The 25,697-nt window shown below is 43.6% G+C and overlaps 1 protein-coding gene across 1 annotated transcript in view; it reads right to left on the bottom strand.

Moving 5' to 3' along the window:
- Positions 1 to 25,697, bottom strand: part of Nup188 (nuclear pore complex protein Nup188) — a 76,000-nt gene that overhangs the window by 23,178 nt on the left and 27,125 nt on the right. Inside the window, exons 19-35 of the mRNA XM_065443948.1 lie at positions 24,897 to 25,026; positions 24,277 to 24,327; positions 24,102 to 24,173; positions 19,183 to 19,315; positions 16,834 to 17,010; positions 13,754 to 13,868; positions 12,839 to 13,026; positions 11,114 to 11,227; positions 10,040 to 10,274; positions 9,009 to 9,251; positions 7,543 to 7,605; positions 6,353 to 6,456; positions 6,104 to 6,220; positions 4,322 to 4,397; positions 3,152 to 3,307; positions 2,982 to 3,056; positions 1,018 to 1,091 (exon numbers count right to left, since the gene is read on the bottom strand). Of these exons, the coding sequence (XP_065300020.1) occupies positions 1,018 to 1,091; positions 2,982 to 3,056; positions 3,152 to 3,307; positions 4,322 to 4,397; positions 6,104 to 6,220; positions 6,353 to 6,456; positions 7,543 to 7,605; positions 9,009 to 9,251; positions 10,040 to 10,274; positions 11,114 to 11,227; positions 12,839 to 13,026; positions 13,754 to 13,868; positions 16,834 to 17,010; positions 19,183 to 19,315; positions 24,102 to 24,173; positions 24,277 to 24,327; positions 24,897 to 25,026 (2,123 nt within the window). The remainder of the gene's footprint in view (positions 1 to 1,017; positions 1,092 to 2,981; positions 3,057 to 3,151; positions 3,308 to 4,321; positions 4,398 to 6,103; positions 6,221 to 6,352; positions 6,457 to 7,542; positions 7,606 to 9,008; positions 9,252 to 10,039; positions 10,275 to 11,113; positions 11,228 to 12,838; positions 13,027 to 13,753; positions 13,869 to 16,833; positions 17,011 to 19,182; positions 19,316 to 24,101; positions 24,174 to 24,276; positions 24,328 to 24,896; positions 25,027 to 25,697) is intronic.

Below are 25,697 nucleotides of genomic sequence, written 5' to 3'. Positions count from 1 at the left end.
ACCATCGTAGTGCAAATCACCTCAAGGTGTGCCGTGACGTCAGCGCAAGCTGCATTGCCATGAAACCACCTTTAGAGCAAAGTTTACCACCATCAGCATCACTGAAGAAATCAGGAACAAAGAAGCGGGCCGAAGATATGATGTGGACGGTTCATGTATCTGTGAATGGAGACTGTTTCTACAAAGACTAGGGCAATGTATGCCATTATTACCACTGGTTATATGTGTAACATTTTTTAGCTCTTTTTGGGGTGCTGTTGATTGGGGGTGTGGCTTATATGCGAGAAAATACAAATATTCATTCATTTAGAATATTTCAAATACTACAGTTCGAGCTGAAGTGAATACTGAAGAGCTTAACATTCGACTGAATATTCGGAAATATTGAATATTTGCACAAGCCTATAAAATGTATGTAGAAAAACACGGAGTAACATCACTGAGAGTTGTGGCTTGCTCGCTGTTTTAGAAATGCTTGTCTTTCAGAGCTGCCTGACCAGTTTTGCTGTACTTGAAATGCACTCATTTGTGTATACAACATTTTTTTTTATGAAATAGGCCTATTGGATGTTCGTGTCCCCTATTCAGGTAGCTTAACATTATCCCCAAGCTGTGTGCAGTGCTCATCAAGACATCGACATAGTCAAGTTTTTCTGTACTTTCTAGGACTAACGCCGTGCACAAGGGAAGCTTCCAGCATGAGTTAAGCTGCATCGCTTATGACATCTAAAACATACAAATACAACTAAAATATATCTTAATGTGTATGATCCAGTTTACAGACAATTTTCCCATAAGCCACAGTTTTCGTAAGGTCTGCTTTCTAATACATGTAAATAAAAAGAACAGCAAATATTTCATCTACCACAAAATATTTGCTAAATGTCAGATGACGACATTTTGTTGGCCAGGAGCTTTCTTGTTTTTGTGCTCTGTTATAGATAGCCCAACAAAGGAGTCTCCAAAAATTCAGCAATCTTCAGGCCCAACCTAATCAAGTAAGAATGAAGTACACACCTGCTCCAATGCTTGAGTAGTATGAGGTAAAGTTCACCAAGCAGAATGCTAATCTTGAAATTTGGCAGGACACCCTGAAAAAACAAAAGTCATGACAAAAAATCTCTCAAGAAATGATAGTGCAAACGAATGCTTGCATACACAAAATGTAATTAACTGAATGCTGCGTTCACATGCACAGATTTTTTGGTTATGAGACTTTTAGCTAACGCATGAAAATGCATAATTTCATGAGTTTTTACTAAGAAAAAGACAGCCATGCTTTGCCTTGCATGACAAAATTGTGATGCTTTTGGGTAACACCTACAATAACAAGCACCACCATCTGCAATTTAGCACAGCCCTCCAAGTGAAACGTGGAAAAACATTTTATGTGAAACAGCTGCTGAAGATATCATTTTTCATCTCAAATGGCCAAAAGCAACACAGAGGCATTAAACATGGTTAAATGGGTTATAAATTAGTACACACTGTTGAAGCAATCTTGGCAAGGCTGTAGAGCTGGCAAGTGCATAATTTTCACATGAACAGCCTTCAATAACAACTAACCAGATGACGAGGGCGCCTGGTATGTAGTTAGCAGACACATGTGATGCCAATCCCAGAACATTGCCTCCAAAATTTTCGTTGAGCCACTAACTTCGGACGTCGTGCCCAACCACTGCTCTGGTTTTCAACGTTCCAGGTTTCGTGTAATATTCAGCAAGCATTAAACATGGCAGCTTTTTCAGTTTCGGCATTAAAACGAGCATGTCTATTTTTGCAAGCTTTTTCATGATGCTTCCACCGCAACTTCAATGTTTTTCACAAAGGCTTCTCTACATCTATACTACGTATATTTAAAAAATAAAAAAATATTTTGCAGATGGCCTTTAATATGCGCCGAAGTAGTACTGGTACATGAATGCTTCTTGCGTTCTGCCTGCTGGAAGGCAGCTGCCGAAGCCAGCAATCGGACCTTGAACCTTTTGCTCAGTGGCGGAACACCCTAATACTTGAGCCACCACAGGGGGTGTGTAACTACACACACTGGACAACCAAGACAACAGCCAATTAGATCGAAAGGCATTTGGAGTGTCTACAAGAAATGAGTATCACACCTGCCAGCATTTACGCATTTCTTGTAAGCTACCCGAATTTAAAAGCTTGTTTACAGCTGTTGTAATGACAGCAATAATTCTAAAAATTTGTAATTTGCATTCACTTTAGGGTAAGGCTGATTTTAAAAAAACACAAATACAGTAGCCAATCGATTTTTGAGAGCATGATATATCAGATCCGCTAAATTATATGGACCTATCTGCACTACCGTCAACCACTCCAAAGGAATAACGCAAACGGTGACTAAAATTTTGGCCGCTGTTAAAGGTGAATATTTCATCAATTTCATGAATGTCTTTGTTTCTGGCACAGGTCGGTCTATCTGTCGGCAACTACACAGGAAAGAGCCTGTTCACATTCAAAAATTAAATACTGCGGTTTTATATACAAAAACCACGATTATGAGGCATGCCGCAGTGAGGAACTTTAGACTGACTTTGACCACTTGAGGTTCTTCAAGGTGCACCCAATCAAATCAAATCAAATCAATGCATGGAACATGGGTATTTTTGCATTTCATCTCCATTGAAATGCCGCCGCCACGGTCGGGATTCAATCCTGTGCACCCCTAGGGCTCGCTAGCGCAACACCGTAGCCGCTACTATGCCACCACGGCGGGTCGGTTGACAGTGTTCTCAAAGAACAAAGTCTGTGAATTTATTTTTACAAACATTCAAGAGCTTGAGCGATGAAGCAATATTTAGTATTTTTAACTAAATATATTAGTATTTTGTTGTCCTTGACTATCATAATTTTGACACTTGGAGGTTGGCAGGTCCGGGGTATTTAATAGGTGGACCAGTAAGCAGAGCACACATTTCGCAGATCTATCCATGAAATCCAAGAATCAAAGTCGAGCTCACGTCGGTAACCAGGCTGGAAAACAAGTCCTGCAGAATGGCTTTCTTCTCTGCCGATGCAATCTGCATGTGACGACACTGGAAGACAAACACACAAGGAATGTAAACAACCACTTTCGATGCATTTATAGCGAACAAAGACTGTGGGGGTGAGCGCAGCAGACGAGGATTACCTTGGCAAGGATCACGCAGAAGTCACGCCACCCTGACAACAGCACAAAGCTATCAGCAACAGGGTCAAACATTTCACTGACATCAGCAATGCTCATGGCTGAGGCATTCAGGCTTCCCCCACCTCCAGGCTGTTTGGGCAAGCCGCTGGTCACAAGCTGAAAGAGGATGACAAACTATCAGTACAATAAATTAAATCAGAGTTTTGTCTGTACTATCATGCGCAATAAAATCCCCACAAGTTAGGATAGCTAGACAATTATCTTTCACTGGTATAATGTTGGTGAGACTATAGTTTCTGCGCTTAGCTTAAGGGCTAGTACTATGTCAACCAGATCCGAAGCATTTAGAACTGAACTCTACAGTTATTAGGTGAAAGTCTTAAGTGGCTCATTGCAATGGCTCATACCCGAAAAAAGTGGCATCTAGATTAGCGAGACAAAAATATAATCATCAGGAATGGCTCATGCTTCGTAAGCAAGAAACGATGCGATGACTGAATATGAATGAAGAAACAAAAGAAAGATGCAAAGAAAGAAATATGGAAAGAAAGAGAGAACAAAAGAGCCTTTAGGTAGTGCATTAGGTGCTCGCATGTGTTGTTGAAGAGGTTTACTTCACCCTGTGGCTCATTATGTCTTGCAAGAAGTCTGACCCCTCCGATCATACAACTTAATGCACTACCACGTATGAAGCAGGCTTTCACCTTCATATGTTGCAAGAGCGTAGCCAAACTTTTTACCTGTAAGAGACATTCTACTTTATGCTCTACTGTTTGTGCTACTGTTTATTTTGAATTTTTTAAATGCAGAGATGCTATATTAGATGATGTATTTGATGATGCATTTGATGACAACTTGTGAGGTTTAAGTACCGAAAGAAACACTGGGGCTATGAGAGACAATGTAGTAGAGGGCACCATATTTATTTAAACCAACTAGGATTCTTTAACATGCTCCTAAATATAAGTGCATAAATGTTTTTGCATTTCGCTCCAAGTGGAATGTGGCTGCAGTGGCCGGGAACTGAACCCGTAACCAGCAGGAGAACGCCATAGCCACTGCACCACTGCAGCAGGTAAATAACACATTTCATGATAGCACCTGATCACATACGTGAGATAGCTGCCATTACCGTGCAACCAATTATACGCCACAATGCTTGCAGCTCACCTTAGACCAGGCCTTTATTGGGGCCCCCTGCTTCGCCTTGTCGAGGACGGCTTTCACGTTGGGATCAAGTTCACTTCTGCAAATGGAAACAGGCGAGCATTATATAACAGTTACAGCTTAGAAACGTTGTCTGGCAACAGAGATAAGGAGGAAAGAAGTGCTAGAGGAAAGCCACCATAGTGCACTCACTGGCAGCAACAGGCAACAATTTGAATGACTGAGTGGTGGGGTTTGACACCTTAGTGAGAGAAACACAACATAGGAGAGCTGCGGAATAATGTCGACCCCCTGGGACTCTTTTTACTGTGCACCAATATCTTACATGTACACCACATAACAATTTTTCAGCATCAACTGCTGAGAAATTCATTCAGCATAAAGTAGACTTTCGTTAATTCGACTCCAATTAATTCAATCCCAACCGAAGGTCCCGGACGGCACCCATGCATTTCTATGGGCCCAAACTTTGGTTATTTCCGTTCTGAAATTGGCCTTCACCAGATAATTCGAACGCGACCAGTCAGCATGCCCATGCCTGACCCCTATAGTGACCCCAATGGTGACCCCTTTAGGGGCAGCATATCTCAGTGGAGCTTAGTGAACAGTGAACGCATTGAACACATGCCATACTCCACCGAAAACGCCTATTTTTGGCCTGCCCTAGGAGTATATTCAAGCAATAATCATAGCTCACAATATCTAAGTACAGTATTTATCCTATTATAACATGCGCCTTTTTTTCCCCTAGATAATTAGGATTAAAATTGCCCGTGCAGTACAGTCATAGACGAAATCGAACAGTCTTGGCGGCGTTTGTACGCTTTACCGCATAACACGGATGTTTAACAGCGAAGCTGACTTTAGGAGCCCGGCCAAAATTGTGTAACAACCCCTTACCCATTTTTCTTTCTAAAACATCAGTTTTAATTTGTTTTCTGCCGTGGACACATATAAGGTGGGTGCCCGTTTGATCTGCGGCACGTCAGAATCGTACAAATACTGGCAAATGAATCAGCGGTGTGTTTTGCCATTTTTTCTGCATCTTGTTTAATTTGACATGCCGGATAATTTTATCAGTTTCATCGGGCCCGTCATGGTTGAATTAACTAAAGTCAACTGCATTAGCGTTCATCCTGTACAGATTGCCTGCCATGAGAGGAGCTTGCTTCTGTTTTTTAAGCTGTGGGACGCTGGCACATGCGAACTAACTGCATGCTCATTGATGCACTCAGTGAGACTAACTGGCAGAAGGCTACCTTTTTGGCTTGGATTGCAGCACTGGCATGGGCTAATAAATCACTCAAATGCGTTTCTGTCCATGGGACTGCGCCTGTGAATGACGTCAGTATCCGGCATGGGTAAACAATATTCGCGTGGTGTCCAGGCATCGTGAGTCGAACTTCCTCGATTGCTCAAGTGTCTCTGATTGGAGGACTATTTCTTGTATGCATGTCGGCTAGTCGACATCATTATGTAAAAGGAACAATAAATGTGCCTTTTAAGTATGCACTACTCCATTGTCATTTCCTCTGTCACCAAGAGCACTTGAGACCGGACAACATAGATCTGTTTCTCACATAACCACCCTATTTGGAATGCGGCTGCTGCAGCTGCCAATTGAACCAGCAACCTAAGTCTTAGTAGGAGAATACCTCAGCCACTGGTCTATCATGGCAGGTAGTGATGGGCACTACATGCAACCACACCTGTGCTATTGAGAACCATGTCTCATATATTCGAGGCCCGTGGGTTACGTGAACAAGGAAAGCGAAGCTTACTCACTTGGACTGGTAAAGCTCCAAAGCCAGTGTCTTGAAGATGAAGGCCACCAGCCTGCATTCCTGTGTCGCCACAGCCTCTCCCATCAGGGGAAAACACACCAGGCTCCAGAACGACTTACTATAAAAACCATGGGAACCGTGCGGTCATCAAACGATGATAGTACAGCAAAGACAGTACAACAAAGCTAGTACAAATAATGTCAGCGCAAAAGAAGCCAATAGGTAAAGGTAGCAAACGGTGTTGACTCACTTCTTGCGCAGCAGCTCCATGGCCCGCAGTTGGTGGCACGCCCACAGGCTGTGTATGAACTCGATGCACGAGCAGTGCAGGTCTGCAGGACAGTAGTCCACACCCTGGAAATCAGTGTGCTCGTCGTTACATTGCAACGAGCACATCACGCAAAATTCACTCACACAAGCTCGCACTCATTTCTCAGTTGCGAGTATGAGCATGAGCAAGTGACAAAGGGCGTGGAGGAACGTGAATATAAATGTGAGTCAAGTGAGTGCATCCATTCACACCACATTCACAGTGGGTGTGAGTAGGAAAGCCAGTAAGTGTCCACTTATTTTGGCAACCCATGCACGGGACACAATGATTATAAGTAACGCAGAGCACGGCCTCTGAGATCAGCAACTGCTTTGCATCCCTCACCATCATACAGCTGAATGCTGGTCAAGTGTAACTTGGCTTTCAAGATTGGGAGCATGCGCAAGCGATCTCAGAGGCCATGTTGCGTGTGATCCTTCTCTGTTGTCTGGCTTGTGGCTGTGTTCCATATGGAATATCCCTGGCAAGTGTGCAACGCAATGCACAGTAGTCCCACACAGCGCAGCAGTTAAACAACTGATGCAGTAAATCTATAAGCATTGCCTGGAGCAACAACAGTGTTGCAAACAATGAACCTGTGATACAAATGAATCAATAAGTACAAAAATAATGAATGTGAGCAGATTACAGAAGAGCTCACTCACAACTATTGTTTAGTTTGTAAAGAATGACATGACATATTGATACAAGAGACACGTTACAAAAGTGGAGTTTGCTTCTGTCATACTTCAAGAGTTGACAAAGCTCCCACTGAAAAGTGGTCAGGATGCAGTTATGGTTAAATGCAGTTATTGAGTCATCATGACCTTCTTATCACTTAGTGATGCGCCAACAGGTTCAGCAGACTTTAATTTTCTTTTGTTAACTGTTGTGCCTTCAAACAGTATGAAATTAATTTTGTTTGCCCATTTTGCTCCCTGTGCTTTCATTTTCATAGGTCAAAAATATTTTATTCAATCTGAGTTGAAAATTTCACTGTTGGCACAACCTTATATTTCACCTTATTCAAAACAAATCCGCTGTTTGTTTTATAAAATAATATTCCTTTATGACTAACTGTGGTCAGGAAAGTTCTGAAGAAAGAAAGTTGCAAAACCAGCAGTACCCACCTCTTGCTTTGTCTTCAAGATCTGTAAAACTTCGCCCAAGCACAAACCCAAACCTGAAGAGCTCTGTGAAAAAAAAGAAAAAGAATACTGTTTTCCAGAGGATTTTGCAAAACTCAACACAAAATCAACTTGACATCTGACTGCCACCACGTGTTGGTGCAGATGTGAAAACTCCAAGTGTTCTCATTAACCCTTTAAGTGGCATGCCCAGGTACTCGTCTGTGTGCCGGTGCACCCTGCTGGGCATGCCCGAGTAAAGCTGTGTAACAATTTCAAGCCACTCCCTCCCTTTCCCAACATATAATTCCCAGATGTGAAACATTTTTTTTTTTGGGGGGGGGGGGGGGGGGGGTTTACGTGCCAAAACCACTTTCTGATTATGAGGCATGCCGTAGTGGAGGACTCCGGAAATTTTGACCACCTGGGGTTCTTTAACGTGCGCCTAAATCTAAGCACACGGGTGTTTTCGCATTTCGCCCCCATCGAAATGCGGCCGCCGTGGCCGGGATTCGATCCCGCGAAGATGTGAAACATAGGTAGAACGGTTGAGCCATCTACAGAACAATTGGTTTAACTAAAATTGTATGACAGGTTTCGTTTTTATACAGCAGATGATGCAACAAAGCTTATCGGTCTGTTAGTGTTGTTTGTGTCTCTCGTTTTCTGACACGGTAGATCGGCATGAAAAGCCTGCACCTTTTCTGGACGATGCAGAAATGGAAAAAAAATAGAAATAATAACACCCCTTATGAACTTTGCTTCAGAAGACCTTCATGCTGATAGCTAGCTTTCTTCAAGTGGCATTGACTATGATGAAGAGGCCACATTGCCGTCCATGAAACACACATTAGCCTAACTAAAAGCATTAATTATAGTTATCGTAATACAATGAATTATCTAATATTTGTATAAAGATTAGAAATCATTGTAAAATACTTTACAAACTCATTGTACTGTAAGTTTATTTCTTGTCAAGCCAGGAATTTAATGCTGAGATGCAAGTGGTGAAAGAATACTGCCGCCAGCATTACAAGAGCCCAAAGATGCCTGCTGCATCCTAGCTGTGTCCCAAAGAACCGCCACACCACAAGCGCGTGCGCGCCACTGCACCACGTGCTGACAGACCGGCGGCTCTGTGCTCGAGAACTGGATGACTGGTGCGCGAAGAGAATGACGTTCGAAGAAATGAACCTTCAATGACATTTTTGTTTGGACGTTGAATTTCTTGATTGACAGGCACAGGTCTGCCCAGAATAAATTTGTTTTCTTAGAAACGCCTGTCATAACTGTTGGTCACAATACACCGAAGCAATGAATTGAGCATCTCTGTTTTGGATCAATTCGATAACAGCTACCATCGCAAAACAATGAACCAGCAACTCAACCTCAACACTCAGGATGCCCGTGTAACATGTGCTGGTAGCTCCGACACAACCCACAAACCCAGGCAACATTCAAAAGCGTACCAATGAGGCATCACCAGAGGAACCAGAGGAGGAGGAGGAGGGCGTCGACGTCGGTGACGGAGTGGTGGTGCCCAGGAGCAGCTCAAACAATCCAGGCTGGGTGCGGGTGCACACCGCCAGGAGCTGCAGGAGGGCCACCTTGAGACGCACGTCCTCGGTGTCCTTGCTCAACCGCAGCAGCAGCTGGTCGCGGAAGCTCTCCGCATCACGCCCCAGGCATGCCAGCAGGGACATCGGGTACAGCTGCAAATGGTACGGGAAGAGGAATGTTGCCCTCTATGCAAGAAATGTGGTCGCACATTGTTATAATGAAATCACAAGCAACATGAAAGTACCTCCATTTTATCCAACATTCATCATAAGCATACATTCGTTACATGCCTGATGTCGGCAGTAGACGTTTTAGATTTACTTTGCCATATGCGATAATCTGTTAAATCAGAGTTTGTTATATAGAGCCCTGACTGGGTATGGTGCAACAACACTGAATTTTTTTACGAAAGCAACCCAGCGAAACTGTCAACATAAAGCAAAGCTCCAGGAACAATTTCGTTGTCATTGTTCAGTTGTCACTGGTGTCCTCTGTTCAAAGCGTGGAGGAGCTTTCACAACAATCCAATACACTATTGCAGTGAAGCCACCACTAAGGGCAAAATTTGCATATCGCCAACACCTGCCCAAACACATACTTGAATTTCACGAATTTGTGATGGGTCTTACAGGCACCAAAGGAATTGATTGATTGGTGTCATTTAGAATCTTAAAGAGACATCTGGGCGATAAAAATCATGGAAATTTTTGCATAGCCTAGGTGTATTATTAATCAAATTAATTTTAATTGGATGGTTCTTTGACGTGCACTTAAATTTAGGTACTGTGCACGAGCATTTATGCATTCCGGACCGCCAGCGCAATGTGACCACCAAAGCTAGAAATCAAACCAACAACCCTGTGCACAGTAGTGGATTGCCATAGCCACTCTGAAGTGGCTTGCGCAAAGTTACCGGTACCTGTCTGGAAATAACGCCCACCTTGGCAATGCGCTTCAGCAGCTGCACGGCAAGGGTGCAGAGACGCGGATCAAAGCGCAGGTACAGAAAGCGTGCCACAGAGACGGTCAGGGATGGTGCGCCACCAGCAGTCTGGCTGGGCGACACCAGCAAGCGCTGTTCCAGAGGGGAGCCTGCACCGGCGCCCAGCAGCAGCAGGCGGTTCAGTACCGAGAAGCACAGTCGCACCGAGTTGAGCAAGTCTTTCGAGTGGCGACTGCATCGGGGTGCCAAAACAGGGTTGCAAAAGTGGTTACATGAGAAACTCACTGGTCATCCCGCTACACTGGAAAGAGGGTTGATGACATTTCAACCTCCTTCAGTACAGTTAGTTAGTAAATGTCTCTGTCAACGACAGGCTCTTAGTTTCCACTCCACCTTGCTCTACAGCCAACAGCTAGTTTACAACTGCACCCTGATCACTGTTGTAACCATTGCACAAGCAAAATAGCATTGAGGATCAGAAAGTCGTACATTGCAGATGAAACACTGCCGGGCGCTAACCCTTAAGGGGGTTTTGTCACATCGGTAGTCACAGACTACAGCATGTTTTTCCGACTTTTCAATGTGCATATAATTTACAAAATCAGGAACAATATGAAGCTATCATCAGCACATAAAAGTATGATCATCTCCTCAGCCAGCTGTTCCCACTGGGAAGGCTTGCTTCATAGCAACCCACCAGAAGGACCAAATGAAAGAAACCAGCTGGCATTTCAGTAGCTAGTTGATTGAGGCCATTCTTAGTGATGAGTGAGGCTTTCTGTATTTCCAGAACCGAGCATTTAAGCAATCAACAGCGAGCAATCATGATGTGCCACAACTAAACAACTCCTTGTTGCCAATGGGTAGCTATATCATGTCCAACATTGGTATCACATGCAATAATAGCCTTGATGCGTTACTGACCAGCACATCACGCACTCAACAGAGCAGCTTCAATGGACACACTTATTGGTGAACGCATTATGATACAAACGAAGGTTTTAAATTGCACCAATGCTATGTGACACTCAACCTTACTGAAAAGGTAAACTGCTGGCAGACTCGCCTCACCTTCCTTCAAATTCAACAGCCCGTGCAACAAATTCCTCAGCGGAGACGATAAGCCGAAGCAAAGCTGAACATGACTCGCCGTGAAGCAGGCCATATACACAGAGTTCGGTACTCCTGCAATAGAAACACAGGTGAGGGTATAAGAAACGCAAACAAGCAAACAAAACATGTACAAGCAAAACAATAAAAAACAGCACAACTTTCTTTTCAAGGTAACATAAGTCACTAGTGGGCCTGAATAAGTGTATGTTGAGAAAAGTGAAAGTGCCAAGCTGCCAAATTCCTTCGTTGATTGAGTGACTGAACGATTCCTGGGGTTTAATGTCCCAAAACAACACTGGCACTATGAGAGACACTGTAATGGAGGGCTCTAGATTAATTTTTACTATCTGGGAGTATTTCATATGCCTTTATACCTAAGTACACGAGAGTTCTTCCATTTTGCCTCCACTGAAATGTGACTGCCACAGCTTGTAATCAAGCCCACGACCTTGCACTAAGCAACAGAACGCTCTAGCCAATGAGGTGGGTTTGAAAGCATAATGTTAACCTAAAGAAATGATGCAGCAAAAACATAGGTGAGGAAAACAGCATTTTTAAAATAACTTTTACAAGCCGAGTTCAACACACGAATGGTTAAACTACATAACAGCTACAGAATCACTTAGTAGTTGAAGCGACAGTTTGTTGGAATCATGTGAAACCACCCAAACTCGTAAGCCCATAATAGAAAATTGCTAAATGTCATCAAGGCCCTAGCAGATAACATATTTTTATGCCTACAAATTGGCCATGCATAAACATGCAGCCACAGTTACAACTTTATTTAGAATAAAAATTAATCATTACAGTATCATTCACTGCTGTGTGAAGAGTGCGAGTGGCTCGCTCTAATGTACGAAGCAACGGCTGGTGGCGATTGATGGGTCCGAGATATTGTGCCCAGTAACATGAACACGAGTGGCAATATTGATAAGTGTGCTTGTTTTGGTGCGTGTGGTTGAGGGTGCTGCCTCACTATGTCACAGGGCAATGGTACCAAGCATGCAGCCTGATAATGTGTGCGATTCCTCACGGTACTAGCATGCCACTCGACCTATTGCGCATCTGTTAAAAAGGTAGAACGCCGTTTAGAACCGTTAAAAAGGTAGAACGCCATCGCGAACCACTATCAGGCAACAACGTACACGAAGCATCGATGAACCATAGCCGCCGACTCTGCAACTTTGCGTGGCAGCGGCACGCTGTGGCGACACGGGCCGAACTTGGCCAAACTAAATTTAACAAAGTTCTTGCTGAAATAAATGAGGAAAAAAAGTGCTGATTTCTTTCTAATTTTGACACAGATGAGTTTTTCTTCGAGCGTGCGCTATAAGGCTAATGCGTTAAAACATCTAGGCGCCCCAGTCAGGACCCTAGCTTTATTATGACGAGGCTGCTTTCGTTATTTCATGGTTTATGCGACAGATGGCTGGATTAGATGAAAATACAATGCCACAGTAGCTTTTGTGTGCCACTATGTTACAATATTAGATTTTGAAGAACGGAAAATTACTTTCTTGATTTTACAAACTTCCTGATTTAACAAAATAATTCGAGCGTGGTAACCAGTTCGTTAAATCGAGTTTGACCTGTATTACTACTTTGTACTTAAATTTTAAAATTTCTAGAACACATTGCGTGTATGAAAGTGGGTAGGTATTTCGATCATCATGCAGCACTTACCCTACAGTTTCTGCCTTCAACTTAGCGGAGACGGTCACCAATCGGTGGAAAATATTTAGGCAGCGATGGCCGATGACGTCCTTGTCGTGTGGTCTGTTGTACCTCCACTTGTGAAATGAGGGAAAGATGTCCTGCAGCACCACAGCTAAGCATGCCAGGAAATCTTCATCCACAGTCTCCACGAATGTCTGAAACCAAGGAGGTCATTCAATGCTGGACTTTCTGTGCCACAGGAAGCGCAGAGTCACTATTGGCAAGATATCTCCTCTAACTACAGTCTAACTACAGATACCTGCTCAGACTACACGCATGAGTTCCACAAGGCAATTACGCAAATTCATATTGACACAAGTGAGATTATCTGCGAGATGTGTTTCACGTAAAAGCATTATGTTTCCTCTCTGGTAGATCAGTGAAAATTCACACCTGCTCTAGGAAAGTGCAATGCTCCTCGCGAGATTGCAACGAAAGCAGTCGTGGAAGAAGGTGAGATTTATTCCAGAATTCCAAGTTGAATCCGTGTCCTGACCGCGGAGCAAGAAAGAATGATCTGATGTCGAACAACCAATGGAAGACGTGAACCCGCTCCAAGCTGACTAATGGGAAAACAAATTCTTTGCCACGCAGACAAGCATTGGTGCAGTTCAACTTTCACGGAGACAGTTTTACATAAAAAGATGAAACCTTTTGTGAAACACAGTTGTTAGGCTTTTCCTGAGGTGCAAGTCTTACTGACAAGCATATGCATATAGGCGTGCACTCTCTCCTTGTCCTTCAGAAACTCTTTCATTTAACATTTCTTTTAATGTTAATGTTAGGATAATGTTAATTTTTTTTTAGGCCTGCAGTTGTTTTACTGAAACCACTTTCTGTGGAAAAAAAAAAGAAAAATAATACCACAACAGGCAACTGTACCTCAGCAACAGCAGCAAGAAGCTTCAGAAAGGCGAGGCAGACAGGATGGTCTCCGATAACCCTTTCTTGGGATGCCATGGCTTGACTCAAAACGTTGCCTGTGACCATATAGCCTCTGTGAAACAACGAACAAGTCTATCATGAGACAGGTGTATGGGCAATTAGAATTTAAATCGGCACAGGCAGCTACGTAAAACTGCATGCTACAACAATTTACTGTCAAACAACCTCCCATGGGATCACAAATTGCTTAAAGGGCCCAAACAAGTTCTGATAATTTGAAGACCTTTTCAATAAATACAGTTGAACCTCACAATAATGAAATCGGCGGAGAACGCGAAAAAATTCGCTTTCGCAAGAATTTCATTACTGCGAAACGAAACAGCACAAATATGTAATACGTTGCAGAACTAAAGATTACTGTCAAAATTCCGTTAGCCTAGTTTGTCAAGCTCTGCTCAAGGATATAGAGCCGCATTGGCGACAGTACAAAGTGCGCTGCATGCATCGATCGGCAGTGGCAGCACTGCCATAGAGCAGTATTCTCGGTCAGTTGCTTTTGGATATATATATATATATATATATATATATATATATATATATATATATATATATATATATATGGGGTTTTACGTGCCAAAACCACTTTCTGATTATGAGGCATGCCGTAGTGGGGGACTCCGGAAATTTTGACCACCTGGGGTTCTTTAACGTGCACCTAAATCTAAGTACACGGGTGTTTTCGCATTTCGCCCCCATCGAAAGCGGCCGCCGTGGCCGGGATTCGATCCCGCGACCTCGTGCTCAGCAGCCTAACACCATAGCCACTGAGCAACCGCGGCGGGTGCTTTTGGAGATAGTACACTTTTGCGAGATTTTGCATTACTTGGCACTGGACAGAGCAACAGCGCTCCACGCTCCATGCATGCAGCAGCATTTCTCCAGTGCATGCTGTCGTCCGTAGACACCAACACGTCCGGTGCTGAGCGCAAAAGTGATCGTATCTCGTATATCCAAAGACAATCGAGATTACGGCCCCTTCACGCAAATCTACGTCCAGTGCCAAACCCGCACATGATGCCCATCGTGTGGCACTAAAACCAGCTTTCTTGAAGCAAGGGATGTGTATTCCCGGACAATCACTCAATCACAGTGTAATGCATGGTACTCCATGCTACGACCGCCATCTCAAGTGCCATAAACAATGTCACGTCGGTGGGACGTAGATTTCCTCGTTTTTGCTGCATTTTTCTCACCGAGGTGCACATTATGCCCTGCACTAGGTGTGAAAGAACCGTCACCAGATGTTGGAAGCAACATGTGTGCCGCTTCAAACGGGCAATCAACAACCAAAACAGCCCCGCTTGGTTGTTTTTGTACACAAAAATGGGAGTGCCCACGCAAGTGTAATGTGGTGGTAGTTAACGCAATTTTAGTGCAATGCAATTGCATTTGAGCACATTTTGGAGCCTGCTAGCTTTGTGTGAGTAGGTAACACGCAGGGTTTACGTTCTGGCAAATTTCGTTGATGTGGGATATTAGTACAGCGACATTTCATTGTCAAGAGGTACGTAATGAATTGAATCCTATGGCTGTTTGCTGGGGATACGAAAATATTTCGTTGTCGTGAGAATTTCGTTATAGCAGGCTTCGACTGATATGAATGATGCACGGAATACTATGACGATCGTCTGTGGAGAACACGGCAGCGCTACATGCTGTGGGGAGCCACAAATCGGCGTGTTTAAATTGTTGCTATCCGCTTCTTACTAGCACAACTAAAAGCCACGTCTTTATTTTTTTTCTCTGCCTTTCTTTCTTTGACGGTACATTTTGCACCACTAACATTAGCCAGCAAGACACTGGCACAAAGCAATCCATTTCTCGCAAATGTGATGCTGCAAACAGTTGAGATTCAAGTATTATTATTCATGTACAGCTCTGCAAGCATACGCCACACAAACAGAATGTGCACACAATTGCAAACGTTTTAGAAGTAATGGTGACTTTTTTTCACAAATACAGTACCAAAATGGCAAAATTTTGAAGTTCTTTATTTGCTATTATGAAACGCCCGTTTCACTTCTTGGAACTTTGTGGAAAAACCATTTTAGAACAAATAAAAGAGATAGAGAGACACGAGACCGGAAACCAAGGGCACTATAGGTACTATAGGTGTCTAGTCTTGTGTTGTATCTGTTTTATATGCACTACAATGGCTTTACCAAGCATCAAGCATTAGGCCAAGAACAAGTTATTTCATGGAAAAGATTGTTTGGTCTTTAGTGTTCCTCCATTGATGCTATACAAACTACTGCAGACTACCAGTGGTATAACGCTCAAAACACAGCACTGCAAACTGTGCTTTCTTGCCTTACCTATCCATGATTGTGGCTCCCCAGTAAATATTCTTCCCATAAAAAAAAAAAAAAACTCTGACAGCATCTTTCCGTCACAAGTCATTCAGGAAGTGGCGAAATAGCAATGACAAGGTGAGCTTGTCATCAGCCAAAAAGTGGCAAGCATTCATGACGAGCTGAGGATGTCAAGCGCCCTTAAACTTTTAAAACCAAGACATAAAAATAATTCAAGGAAATGTTTATTTATCGTCAAAATGTGCAAAGTGCACTGAGAATAAGGATATTAATGAAAAGAAATGTTTTTCAGAAAATTCTTTAGCAGCACATTTGTTGCCTGTATGCAACACAAGGCAGAACAGTGAAAGCTAGCTTCACTGCAAGCCACCTACGGCTTTGTGTGCAAGTTGTACAGAGAGTTCTCATCGGATGTGAAACAGAGGTGCTCGTTGGATGTGAAACAGAGGTGCACATTGCGTTTTCTCTACATCAACTGTGACATCACTGCGGCTGGAGGTACTGCATTGGGTGTTTCTCCTGTGACCATGCTTTCACAAGAAAATGGCACCAGTCTTTCAGGGCAGCCAGTCATCCATAAAGTCATCCATAAAGGGTTAAGTGGATAAGGTTATACTACTTGTGTGACCCTTTGCAATTTCTTTCCTGCACACTTTGAGGCATGAGCAATCTGTAAAGCAAATGAGAGACAAAAGATGCGCATACTTAACGAGTTGTTCCACAGACTTGGGCTGCGTGCTCAGTGCAGGAAGCAGACCCGTCGCGACCAGCCGCTTCCAGGATTTTTTGGGACTCTTATCAGCCAAGATGGCTACCACCTCAAGGCATTCTCCCAGTACTTCAATTGGAGGGCTCATCAGGGGAGTGCTCAGCAGTATTAGCCTGAAAGAGAGAAAGCAAACGAGCTTTTGAAGGGGAACTAGAGAGGAACAACGATCAGTCTAGATTCCAGACAGAAAATACTTTTATAACTATATATTCATTAACTTAAGGTAAGAGGTTGATTACAAGAACAAAAATAATGCCTAACTCATTTTTTTTTTATTTCGCACCAAAACCTCACCACCAGTACATCAAGTAACGTTAGAAAATTGAAGGTGTAAGTTCTTTTCTTGCATTTGGATCATCGTGGCACATTTATAATACCAAAATGGTGTTTAACTGATCTAGTTGGTTCATTCTTTGAGGATTGCAGCAGCAGAACTTGAGAAACACAGACACAGAAAGAAAGACACAGCTGCGTCTACGTCAATTCGTTCCTTTCTGTGTCCGTGTTCCACAAGTTCCGCTGCTAAATCCTCGAAGAACTTATAATACAATGCAGTCTATCTTTACCGATAAACAATCAATTGGACCCGAGCAGACATTGTCAAAATACACGCCGTCACAGTGAGCTGGTGTCAAAACTTTTAAATGAAGTGGCGGCACATATCTTTCGTTCTTGCATCTTTTCAGGCTTACCAAGTTTCTAATGAATACATCGTTGCACCAAAAAAGGAAAATAAAGACTTGGAAGGGAGAGTACGAAACGACAGATTGAGCACTGAATTGAGACTGAGCGCAGTTCTACTTATCAAGTTTCGTCTCAAAGTAAGAACAACCTTGCTGTATTGCAGAAAGTAGGTGTGAGTGAATACTCAATAGATTTTTTTTTTATTTCGATGGAGGAACAATAGTACATTTCATATCAACTGCTGAATATCAAAAAAATTAATCATGTAGGTTAATGCAGAAATTAGAGGTGTAGGAATACCAAATAATAGAATGTTTTCTTTTTATTTAGACAAAGTGCTCGCCCACACGGCCGCCGTATCTTGAAAGCGATCTGCGATGTGACCAAAGTGCTCGCCTGCGCAGCTGCTGTATCTTGAAAGCGTCCTGAGATGTGAACAAAGTGCGCGGCGACATGGCCGCCGTATCTTGAAAGCGATCTGCGATGTGGACAAAGTGCGCCCAGTGCCGGTAGCATCGTATGCACTGTGCTTTCCATGTTTAGTTCATGCTGAAGTGACAGACAGAACGAAGGTCAATTTGCTCGCTGCTGCTGTGGCACTTATCTTGCTTAATTTGCTATCGAGATCGATGCTTTGCCTTTTGGGAAACACTGCGACTTTTCTTCCTTGTTTTCCATGTGGGCGTTCGTCACTTGCTCTTTGTAATAAAATTGTTAGACATTGCAACAAAAGTTTCTGAAGAGAGGTGTGTCGGATATTACGGACTTCGGTTAAAACGGGCGTTTTCTGTCGGATTACCAGGTTCCCGTGTAACGAGTCAACTGTATTAATAATGATTGTCACATGGTCTCAACCCCCTAAGCATATGCAAAGAATCGCTATCAAAAGAATGTTGAAGTTAAAGATACAAAAATATGAGGTTGCTGTATGCTTCAAATGGGGGGGAAAACAGTCAAATTAGCAGTAGAAATAAAGAAACCAGCCACATTGCTGAGGGAATCGAGTAGACATGATACTTATCCTTTATATTGTTTGTTTCCCTGCAATAAACTTCATTTGACAGTTGACGCACAGTGTGGTGCTTCCTCCTTTTCTTAGTCCTTGTCTTCAGTTACACTGCTCAAGCCATGAATGTATACCAACTTGCCAAATTCTCAGTCCGTCTGATGGACATTTTGCTTGCAGGTTCAACTTCATGACACTGTCAAGTACATTGCCATGAAGGGGCACCACGGTCTAACAGAGTACATCTGGACATATGAGACACATTACAGACAAACAAAAAATTGCTTCTGAAGTTTGGTTCATGAAGATGCACTGGATGACTTCTATAAAGACTTTAATGTTGTATTTGGCTTACTTACGCATGTTATATAGGCAGATTTTTTTTCATAACCCTTTCCAAGGGTTATAATATGTTGGAGTGGTTAAACCTACAAAAATGCAGTATTTTCTTTCATCATTGCTTCATCATGCAGCTGTTTGGCCAGTGAACACTCGAAAGTTAGTTTGAATTCAATCATAGCAACTTCCCTGACATTAAAAAATAAAGAGAAAATTTCAAGCGTGGGGATCGCCATTGTGGTAGACAAGAACTAACCTGTGCAGTGCAGCAAAAAGCTCATCGATATTGTGGACCAGCAAGTCTTCTAGTGATGAGTCCGTCTCCAAAAGGCTGCGGATAAGGCGAGCTATGTGTAGCAACCGCTGAAGCCAGCCTTTGTCCGAGTCACCTGTTTTAGAAGCCCAACAATGTACCCTTCTGTATTATTGTTGGCGGATGGAACACAAACAGGAAAGTGTAAATAGACCATCTCTTACAGGCAATAAACTTTACAGCATGATTTAATACCACTACATATTCAGTTGGTAACGATAGTGTTGGCCCGAAAAAAAGTGCGCAATCTGAAGTCAAGCTGGCACCACACAAAGGGGAGAAAGCAAAAATGAGGAATTGCATATTACTCACACCTAATTTGTTATCTCATTTGTCCAGAAGAGTAACTTTATCCTAAGCAGCAAGTTCACTATCCACGATAGTACATTCAACCCTTTGACAGTTTTAGCCGTACATGTACGGCAGCGGTTTTCTGTCCCGCGAGGTCTTTGCTGTACGGGTACGGTTTCGATCCTCCGTTTGAAATTTCGCGCCATAATGACGATACACGCTCACTAGGAGGTGCTGCCACCTCTTAGGACTTACAAGAAGCGTTTGAAATTTGTGCTACCTTCTTGGGGAGATAAACAGAACTGACTTCTAGCTTCAGCGTGTCGCGCAGACTGCGGCAACACCCCTTTTGCGGTTTCGGTTTCGCAGCGTGATCACAACGAAGGTGCGCGAAACGTCATTTTTCTTTTTGTCGGCACTCTCTTGCAGATGCGGTGCAAGTTGATTTCTATCTTGATTGGCGCTGCTCTTAGCTAGTTTATAATCGGCGCTCGCGAAATATTCTCGCTCTCAGCGGCAATGCGCTTTCGCGGTTTCGGTTCCGCTGCAACGGAGGTGCGAGAACCGTGATTTTTATCTTTGTCGGCACGCTATCGCAGGGGCGGCGGAAGTTGATTTCTATCTTGATTGGCACTGCTCTTAGCTCGTTTATCACCGCCGCTCATGAGGTATTCTCGCTCTCTGCGGCTGTGCGGAGACTCGTGTTTCAAGGAGTACCACACTCTCAAATACTATTGAACATTGTGCAGTTCTGAATCATGCCGACACCAAAATACTGCTCCTAAATTTTTTTTTTTACTATTTATTCCCGACTTTATACACCTTGTACATTCAAAATCCACAATAAAGTAATATGACCACCTGGGAAAGTTTTCTTCAAATTAATTCGACCCTCAAAGGGTTAAAATCCAGTCAGAACCCATTTGTAACGAAACGAGTTTGTTGTAATGAAATGAGTTGATTGTAATGAAAATAAAATAAATAATGGCTATAGCGAAGTAATCATAATTTTCCTTGAAATTTGCATAGAAACCTGTGCACGTAAAAATCTCCTTTTCTTAAACATTTCATTTGAATAGATATGACAACCTTTTATTTGTTCAGAATGACGGTTTACTGACAATCTTGTGCCTGTTAGGTCAATAGTTGGTGATCTATGACACTGCATTAGAGAAAGCAGTCATCTTACTGATGAAAATCCGTCAGAAAATATTTCCTGATCCTTTGCCGGAGCCACAATGTACGAATATACTGAGGTGTTGACACTGCGCCCGCCGGCGCGTCCATAGTATGTTCGGCTGCGGCGGGGTGCACCCTGTAGTTCTACTGCGAGACGACACGTGGCACCGCAACCAGCAGGCTCAGATCAGTGGGCTGGCGCCTTGAGATTTCATTTCATTTCATTTTATTACCTTAAAGACCCCTTGCGGGGTATTACATAAGGGGTGGGTGGTACAAAAATACAGGAGGTTGCCCACTATCTTATTTTGAAGACAGAGTACTCGTTACTTCATCCACGAAGGCAGATGAGGTGGTGATTCCACTGCCCATGCTCGATTTTCGAGTTTAGTAGTGTGAGTATAACTGAAAGCGGTAAGAAAATGGTTTACATGTAATAAAGTCATGCGCGTGTCAGGCCTAATGCTTTACTGATACGAAAGTATCTGCTGTACAGCAGTTAATGATGTCATGCGGATCGTGAAGCACTTAAAGCCCATTTCCCAAGATGCAGTGTCGCTTGTTGCCTATGTCAGGCCGTGGGAACGGGCAAAGAAGCACAGCGATTTCGCATCTAAGTTCTGTAGCGCAGCAGCGTGGCAGCAGCTGAAGTGCACAGGGTTTTTGTCTCTTCGAAAACACGTTGGACATGTCCGGCGCCGAGGGCACCAGCTGCACACAGCGGCACCGCTCGCTACTGTTGAATTGGCTCTTAACGGACATCATCACATTCCCAGTCCTCTACACAGATACGGCTGTCGAATTTCTGCTTCACCGCATCTACGAAGTCATTTACTGATGTGACATTGTTCGGGTTTATAAGGGCCCTGAAATCGGATATGTCTAGTAGTGGCTCCTCTCCCTCAACTACTCTGCAGTTGCCAAATTTAGGAGGCTTGGGGAGGGTGTAAATGTATAACGTCTGGTACAGCTGCAAGAAAGTAGGCATTGACGGGTGGTCATTCTGGCTTCCAGCCAATCTTACCTTACCAAGGAAACGTTCAATTGGATCTTTATTCATCTTGGTTGTCAAGACATATATAAAATTGTAATCGTGCAGGAGAGCATTGCAAAGTTCTTTTGTGGATTTTGATGTGACTCGAAGGTCCTCAGATGTGCTCTTGGTGAGGAACATGTCTTTTGTTATCAAGCCACACTGAAGTTCCTTCTCCCAGCATATTGAAGATGATGTCGCAAAGCCGCTGGCTCCAAGGTTATTTCCGAGTCCACAGGTGTCGCAGCAGGCAAAGAAGCTTGCAGATGCTGCGTCGCACTCTTGTCGTCGACTTTCGGCTGACGTTGCTTGGGTGCTCGCCCAGGAGGTTCCGCTTTAAAAGGCTGCTTTCGAGGTCTGTTTGGCCATGTGAGGTACTTTGGGCAATTTGGAAATAAGGTGGAAACTGCGTCTTTAGACAGTACAGGCCTCTTTTCGGCGTTAAGCAGCACTTTTCCATTGAGCTTCGCGTAATATGTCCGGGATATCACGTCCTCTGAAAAATGCTTGGCGAAGACATGGTTGGTAGGTGTCAAAGTCTGGTCTGCCCTCGGAATCGCACAAGCCACTGCTCCAAACGAACGTTGTCGGACGGAGCTTTGAATAGGGGCACACGCTCCGTGCAAGTCCGGTGGCGTGAATTGCAGTTCGGGACGGAACGCTTTCTTCCGATTGCAAACACGTTTCAAAAAAAAAAAAAAAAAAAAAAGAGAGCCCACCAGAGGTGAGCCTCTATGGCGATGAAAGCTAAACACAAAGCCATCAAACACGGGAATAAAAAAACATGTTCAGAACACCAAGGAAGTGCAGCCGCACCAGCAAAAACTGCGAGCTAGCGCAGCACGCGCAGGGCAGCTCGCCACGATTTGGGACCGCATTTCACAGCGCCCTCTACGTCGGCTGTGACCCCGCCCCCTCTCCTGGCTTGCTACCCCCTACCCCCGAACATACTGTGGCCGCGAGCGGGCGGCGCTCTCGCACGCTGCGAGGAGAGAGTGTCAACACCTCTCTGTATACTTCTTACACCGCGGCCGGAGCACAGCAGGTTTTTGCATTGGCTTAGCCAAAGGCTAATAACAGTACACCCTGCCCTCCTTTTGGAAATGACCTGATAATGAAGTAATCGATATAAGCAAGTAAATTAAGCTTCCCCTTCAACTTTGTCATGGTGAGATTTGAAAATGTACTGGAGTAAATTTTCGATATGATCCCCTCTTAACTAGCAGAACCAAGTGAGTGCTGTTAGCAACGCATCCTAATCGGTATAGTTTATTATTGTGTCTTGTTAAAGTTAATTGCTTTGGCACTGAGGTACGGCTAAACCTTAATATAATAACAAACTGCAATATGTATAACAAATCTCTCGATATAGTGAGGTAGTATTTAACTAACTTCTTGTCCATAGAACACCAAGTATATTGAACCTCAATATAAGGAAATCTCGCTGCCATCATGAAGGAGTACAGAGGCAATAAATGGAAACTGCGAAGGGGCGCAGATGGCCAAATGGTTGAATTACAAGCAAGCAGTTTGCGAACACACCTCTGCAACAGCGCGCTGCGTGACAGAGAGTGGTTGCCAAAGCAGAGCAGCACCTTTGCCAGCAGCGACGAATTCAGCTGGTCATGGCTTTCAAAATAATGCAATGCGTGCCGTTCCGCCTGATTTCAGAGGTCATAACTGGTGAGTGCAATGTCGGCGCAGCGTATCGCTGATTTGCATTGATGCATTCTAAGCCACGTATAGTTATTCGAAGCATGCTGGTGCCCAATTGCTGGTGCTGGCTGGTGCCCAATATGGTATTTTTTAGTCAGGGGAGCATGCGCCTCCTTCTCGCTTTAGCTCGGCCATGGCTGCGCATGGCCGTCAGCGCAGCTGAGCCCATACATGGCCCGCGGGCCCTATCTTTAATGTAATCTGCGGCGGGCGCAAAGTCTGGAGAGCTGAGCTGGCTGTGGCTTCATGTGCGCCGTCTTGCCGCACATTTAGTGCTGGAGGTCGTGTAATCTTGAGTTTCAGAGATGGATTTAAGTGAGAGGCAGACGGAGCGTTCCTTCCACTCTGCCTGCGGTCTTCATGATAAAGTCGGTCCACTTGGAGTGGACTGACTTTTGAACTATCATTTGAACAATCATTTGAACTATCACTGGTGCCACCAGAAGCTTGGCAAATAAGCAATGCAGGAAAACACACTAGCAAATCTTGAAAAATGTCAGGAAATGCATTGCAGATGGCACAAACTTCAGTTTCTTGGTAAAGCAAAAATTCCCATGTCTAATCCTGTAAGAATACTATTATAGCCCAAAGGCTGGTAAGCACCTCAGCTATATAGCTATTTACAAGTAAAAAGCTGACTTACAGGGCTTGCAGAGTTCGCAGACAATGACTTGCCAGCCATTAATCTTCACCCGCCACCGGACAAGTGAGCTATCTGTAGCAGACGACCCCAAAGAGAACAAAAAAGTGCATTTAGGTACACTTCCCAGTGAACAATAAAGAAGACAGTAATACTAGAATGTTTTCATGTGACTCACTTCCAGATTTGAACATGGTCCCTTCTGTCCCAAATGGAATGGACAGTGCATCTGCATGAACGCAATGTACAGATGTAATGCACCATATTAAGAGCAGGTTTGCGAAATGTGTACAGAGTGATTCACTCTTAGCGCGCATCCTGTGAGTGCATGGCTTCTGCTCCATAATGTGCTTGCCATGGGTGCCAGCATGAGCAGAATCAGCGTCACCACATCGTCTGCCATACAGCTACAGAACGACATGTAGCAGTCAAGTCTTCTAGCTCAATATTGTCAATGACCAATTGTCTTATCAAGCCCCAGAAATGACTGTAAATGTGCTGTTGACCAGGAACAAGCTGCCACTGTTGTGAATGAACAAACTTCCCTTCATAGAAGGTTGTGAAACAAGCACTCCTGTAGCTGACGTGGTGTTGCAGCACATGTGTTCTGAAGCAGACAAGGTATTATTTGTACCACCTTGCCTGCTACAAAAATGCTAGTTCTGCTCCCTCTGCATGCAAAATTTGTCGAACTCACTCCTAGCACGGCATGGTTCCCAGCATAAGCCACACGCTCGCATGTTAATATAATAGAGTGCCGCCCTGTACATGCAAAATATTACTGTAGTTCAGACTCACGGATGCCATAGGGATATCGAGTTGTTCTTAGCGAAACACGCAAGCCATCCTCGGCAACCTGCAACACGTCACTTGGCACACTGTCCAGGGGTTCCAAAAAGCAAGGCACACCTCCAAACCTGGTTATTACCTGCACAAGAAACAGGAACGTTGATAAGCCTTCCTTAACTTGAAGCTTTCACTGCCATATAAAAAAAGAGGAGTGAGAAATGTGCTTGCCACGTGAGACACCAACACATTTTGTAAAGAGGCAGCTGAAGCCCACCACATTTTCCGACATATGTACGTAGCTTTGGAGCTATATGAACTTGTACATCAATAGTGTTAAGTTTACAGGAAAAAGCAGCCCAACCAGATCAGATGAAACAAGGAGCACACCAACTCAGCGATTGCTTTGTCCTATCTCATAACGCCACATTTCTTCTATATTCATGAGCCATCTTGCCCAACAGTCAGTCTTACTAGTGGTAAGTTTAGTTGAAGCATTTCTTTATTAGTTAAAAAGCAGCATACTAGAGTTACAACAAAATACTATGGCTGCCAAATGTGCACCCCGATTTCTTTTCATTCTACAGTAAGTGTCATTTGTTATAACTTGAAATGCAAATGACAAGTCTCCCACACCATGTTGTTAAGAGTGATCATTAATTCAAAGGTTTTAAACAACAAAGAATAAAGGAAGCTCATCCTTCTTGAATGGTTACATTTTCTTTTACCTTTTCATGGCCTGGCCCTTATTGATACAGTAGACTTCTGTTAATACGACTCCGATTTTTGGTCAATTAGATCCAGACCGAAGGT

Source organism: Dermacentor albipictus, chromosome 5 (genome assembly GCF_038994185.2).
Source record: "Dermacentor albipictus isolate Rhodes 1998 colony chromosome 5, USDA_Dalb.pri_finalv2, whole genome shotgun sequence".
Taxonomy (NCBI): domain Eukaryota; kingdom Metazoa; phylum Arthropoda; class Arachnida; order Ixodida; family Ixodidae; genus Dermacentor; species Dermacentor albipictus.
Note: the sequence above shows the minus strand (reverse complement) of the source record. Positions and strands in the feature narration are given on the sequence as shown.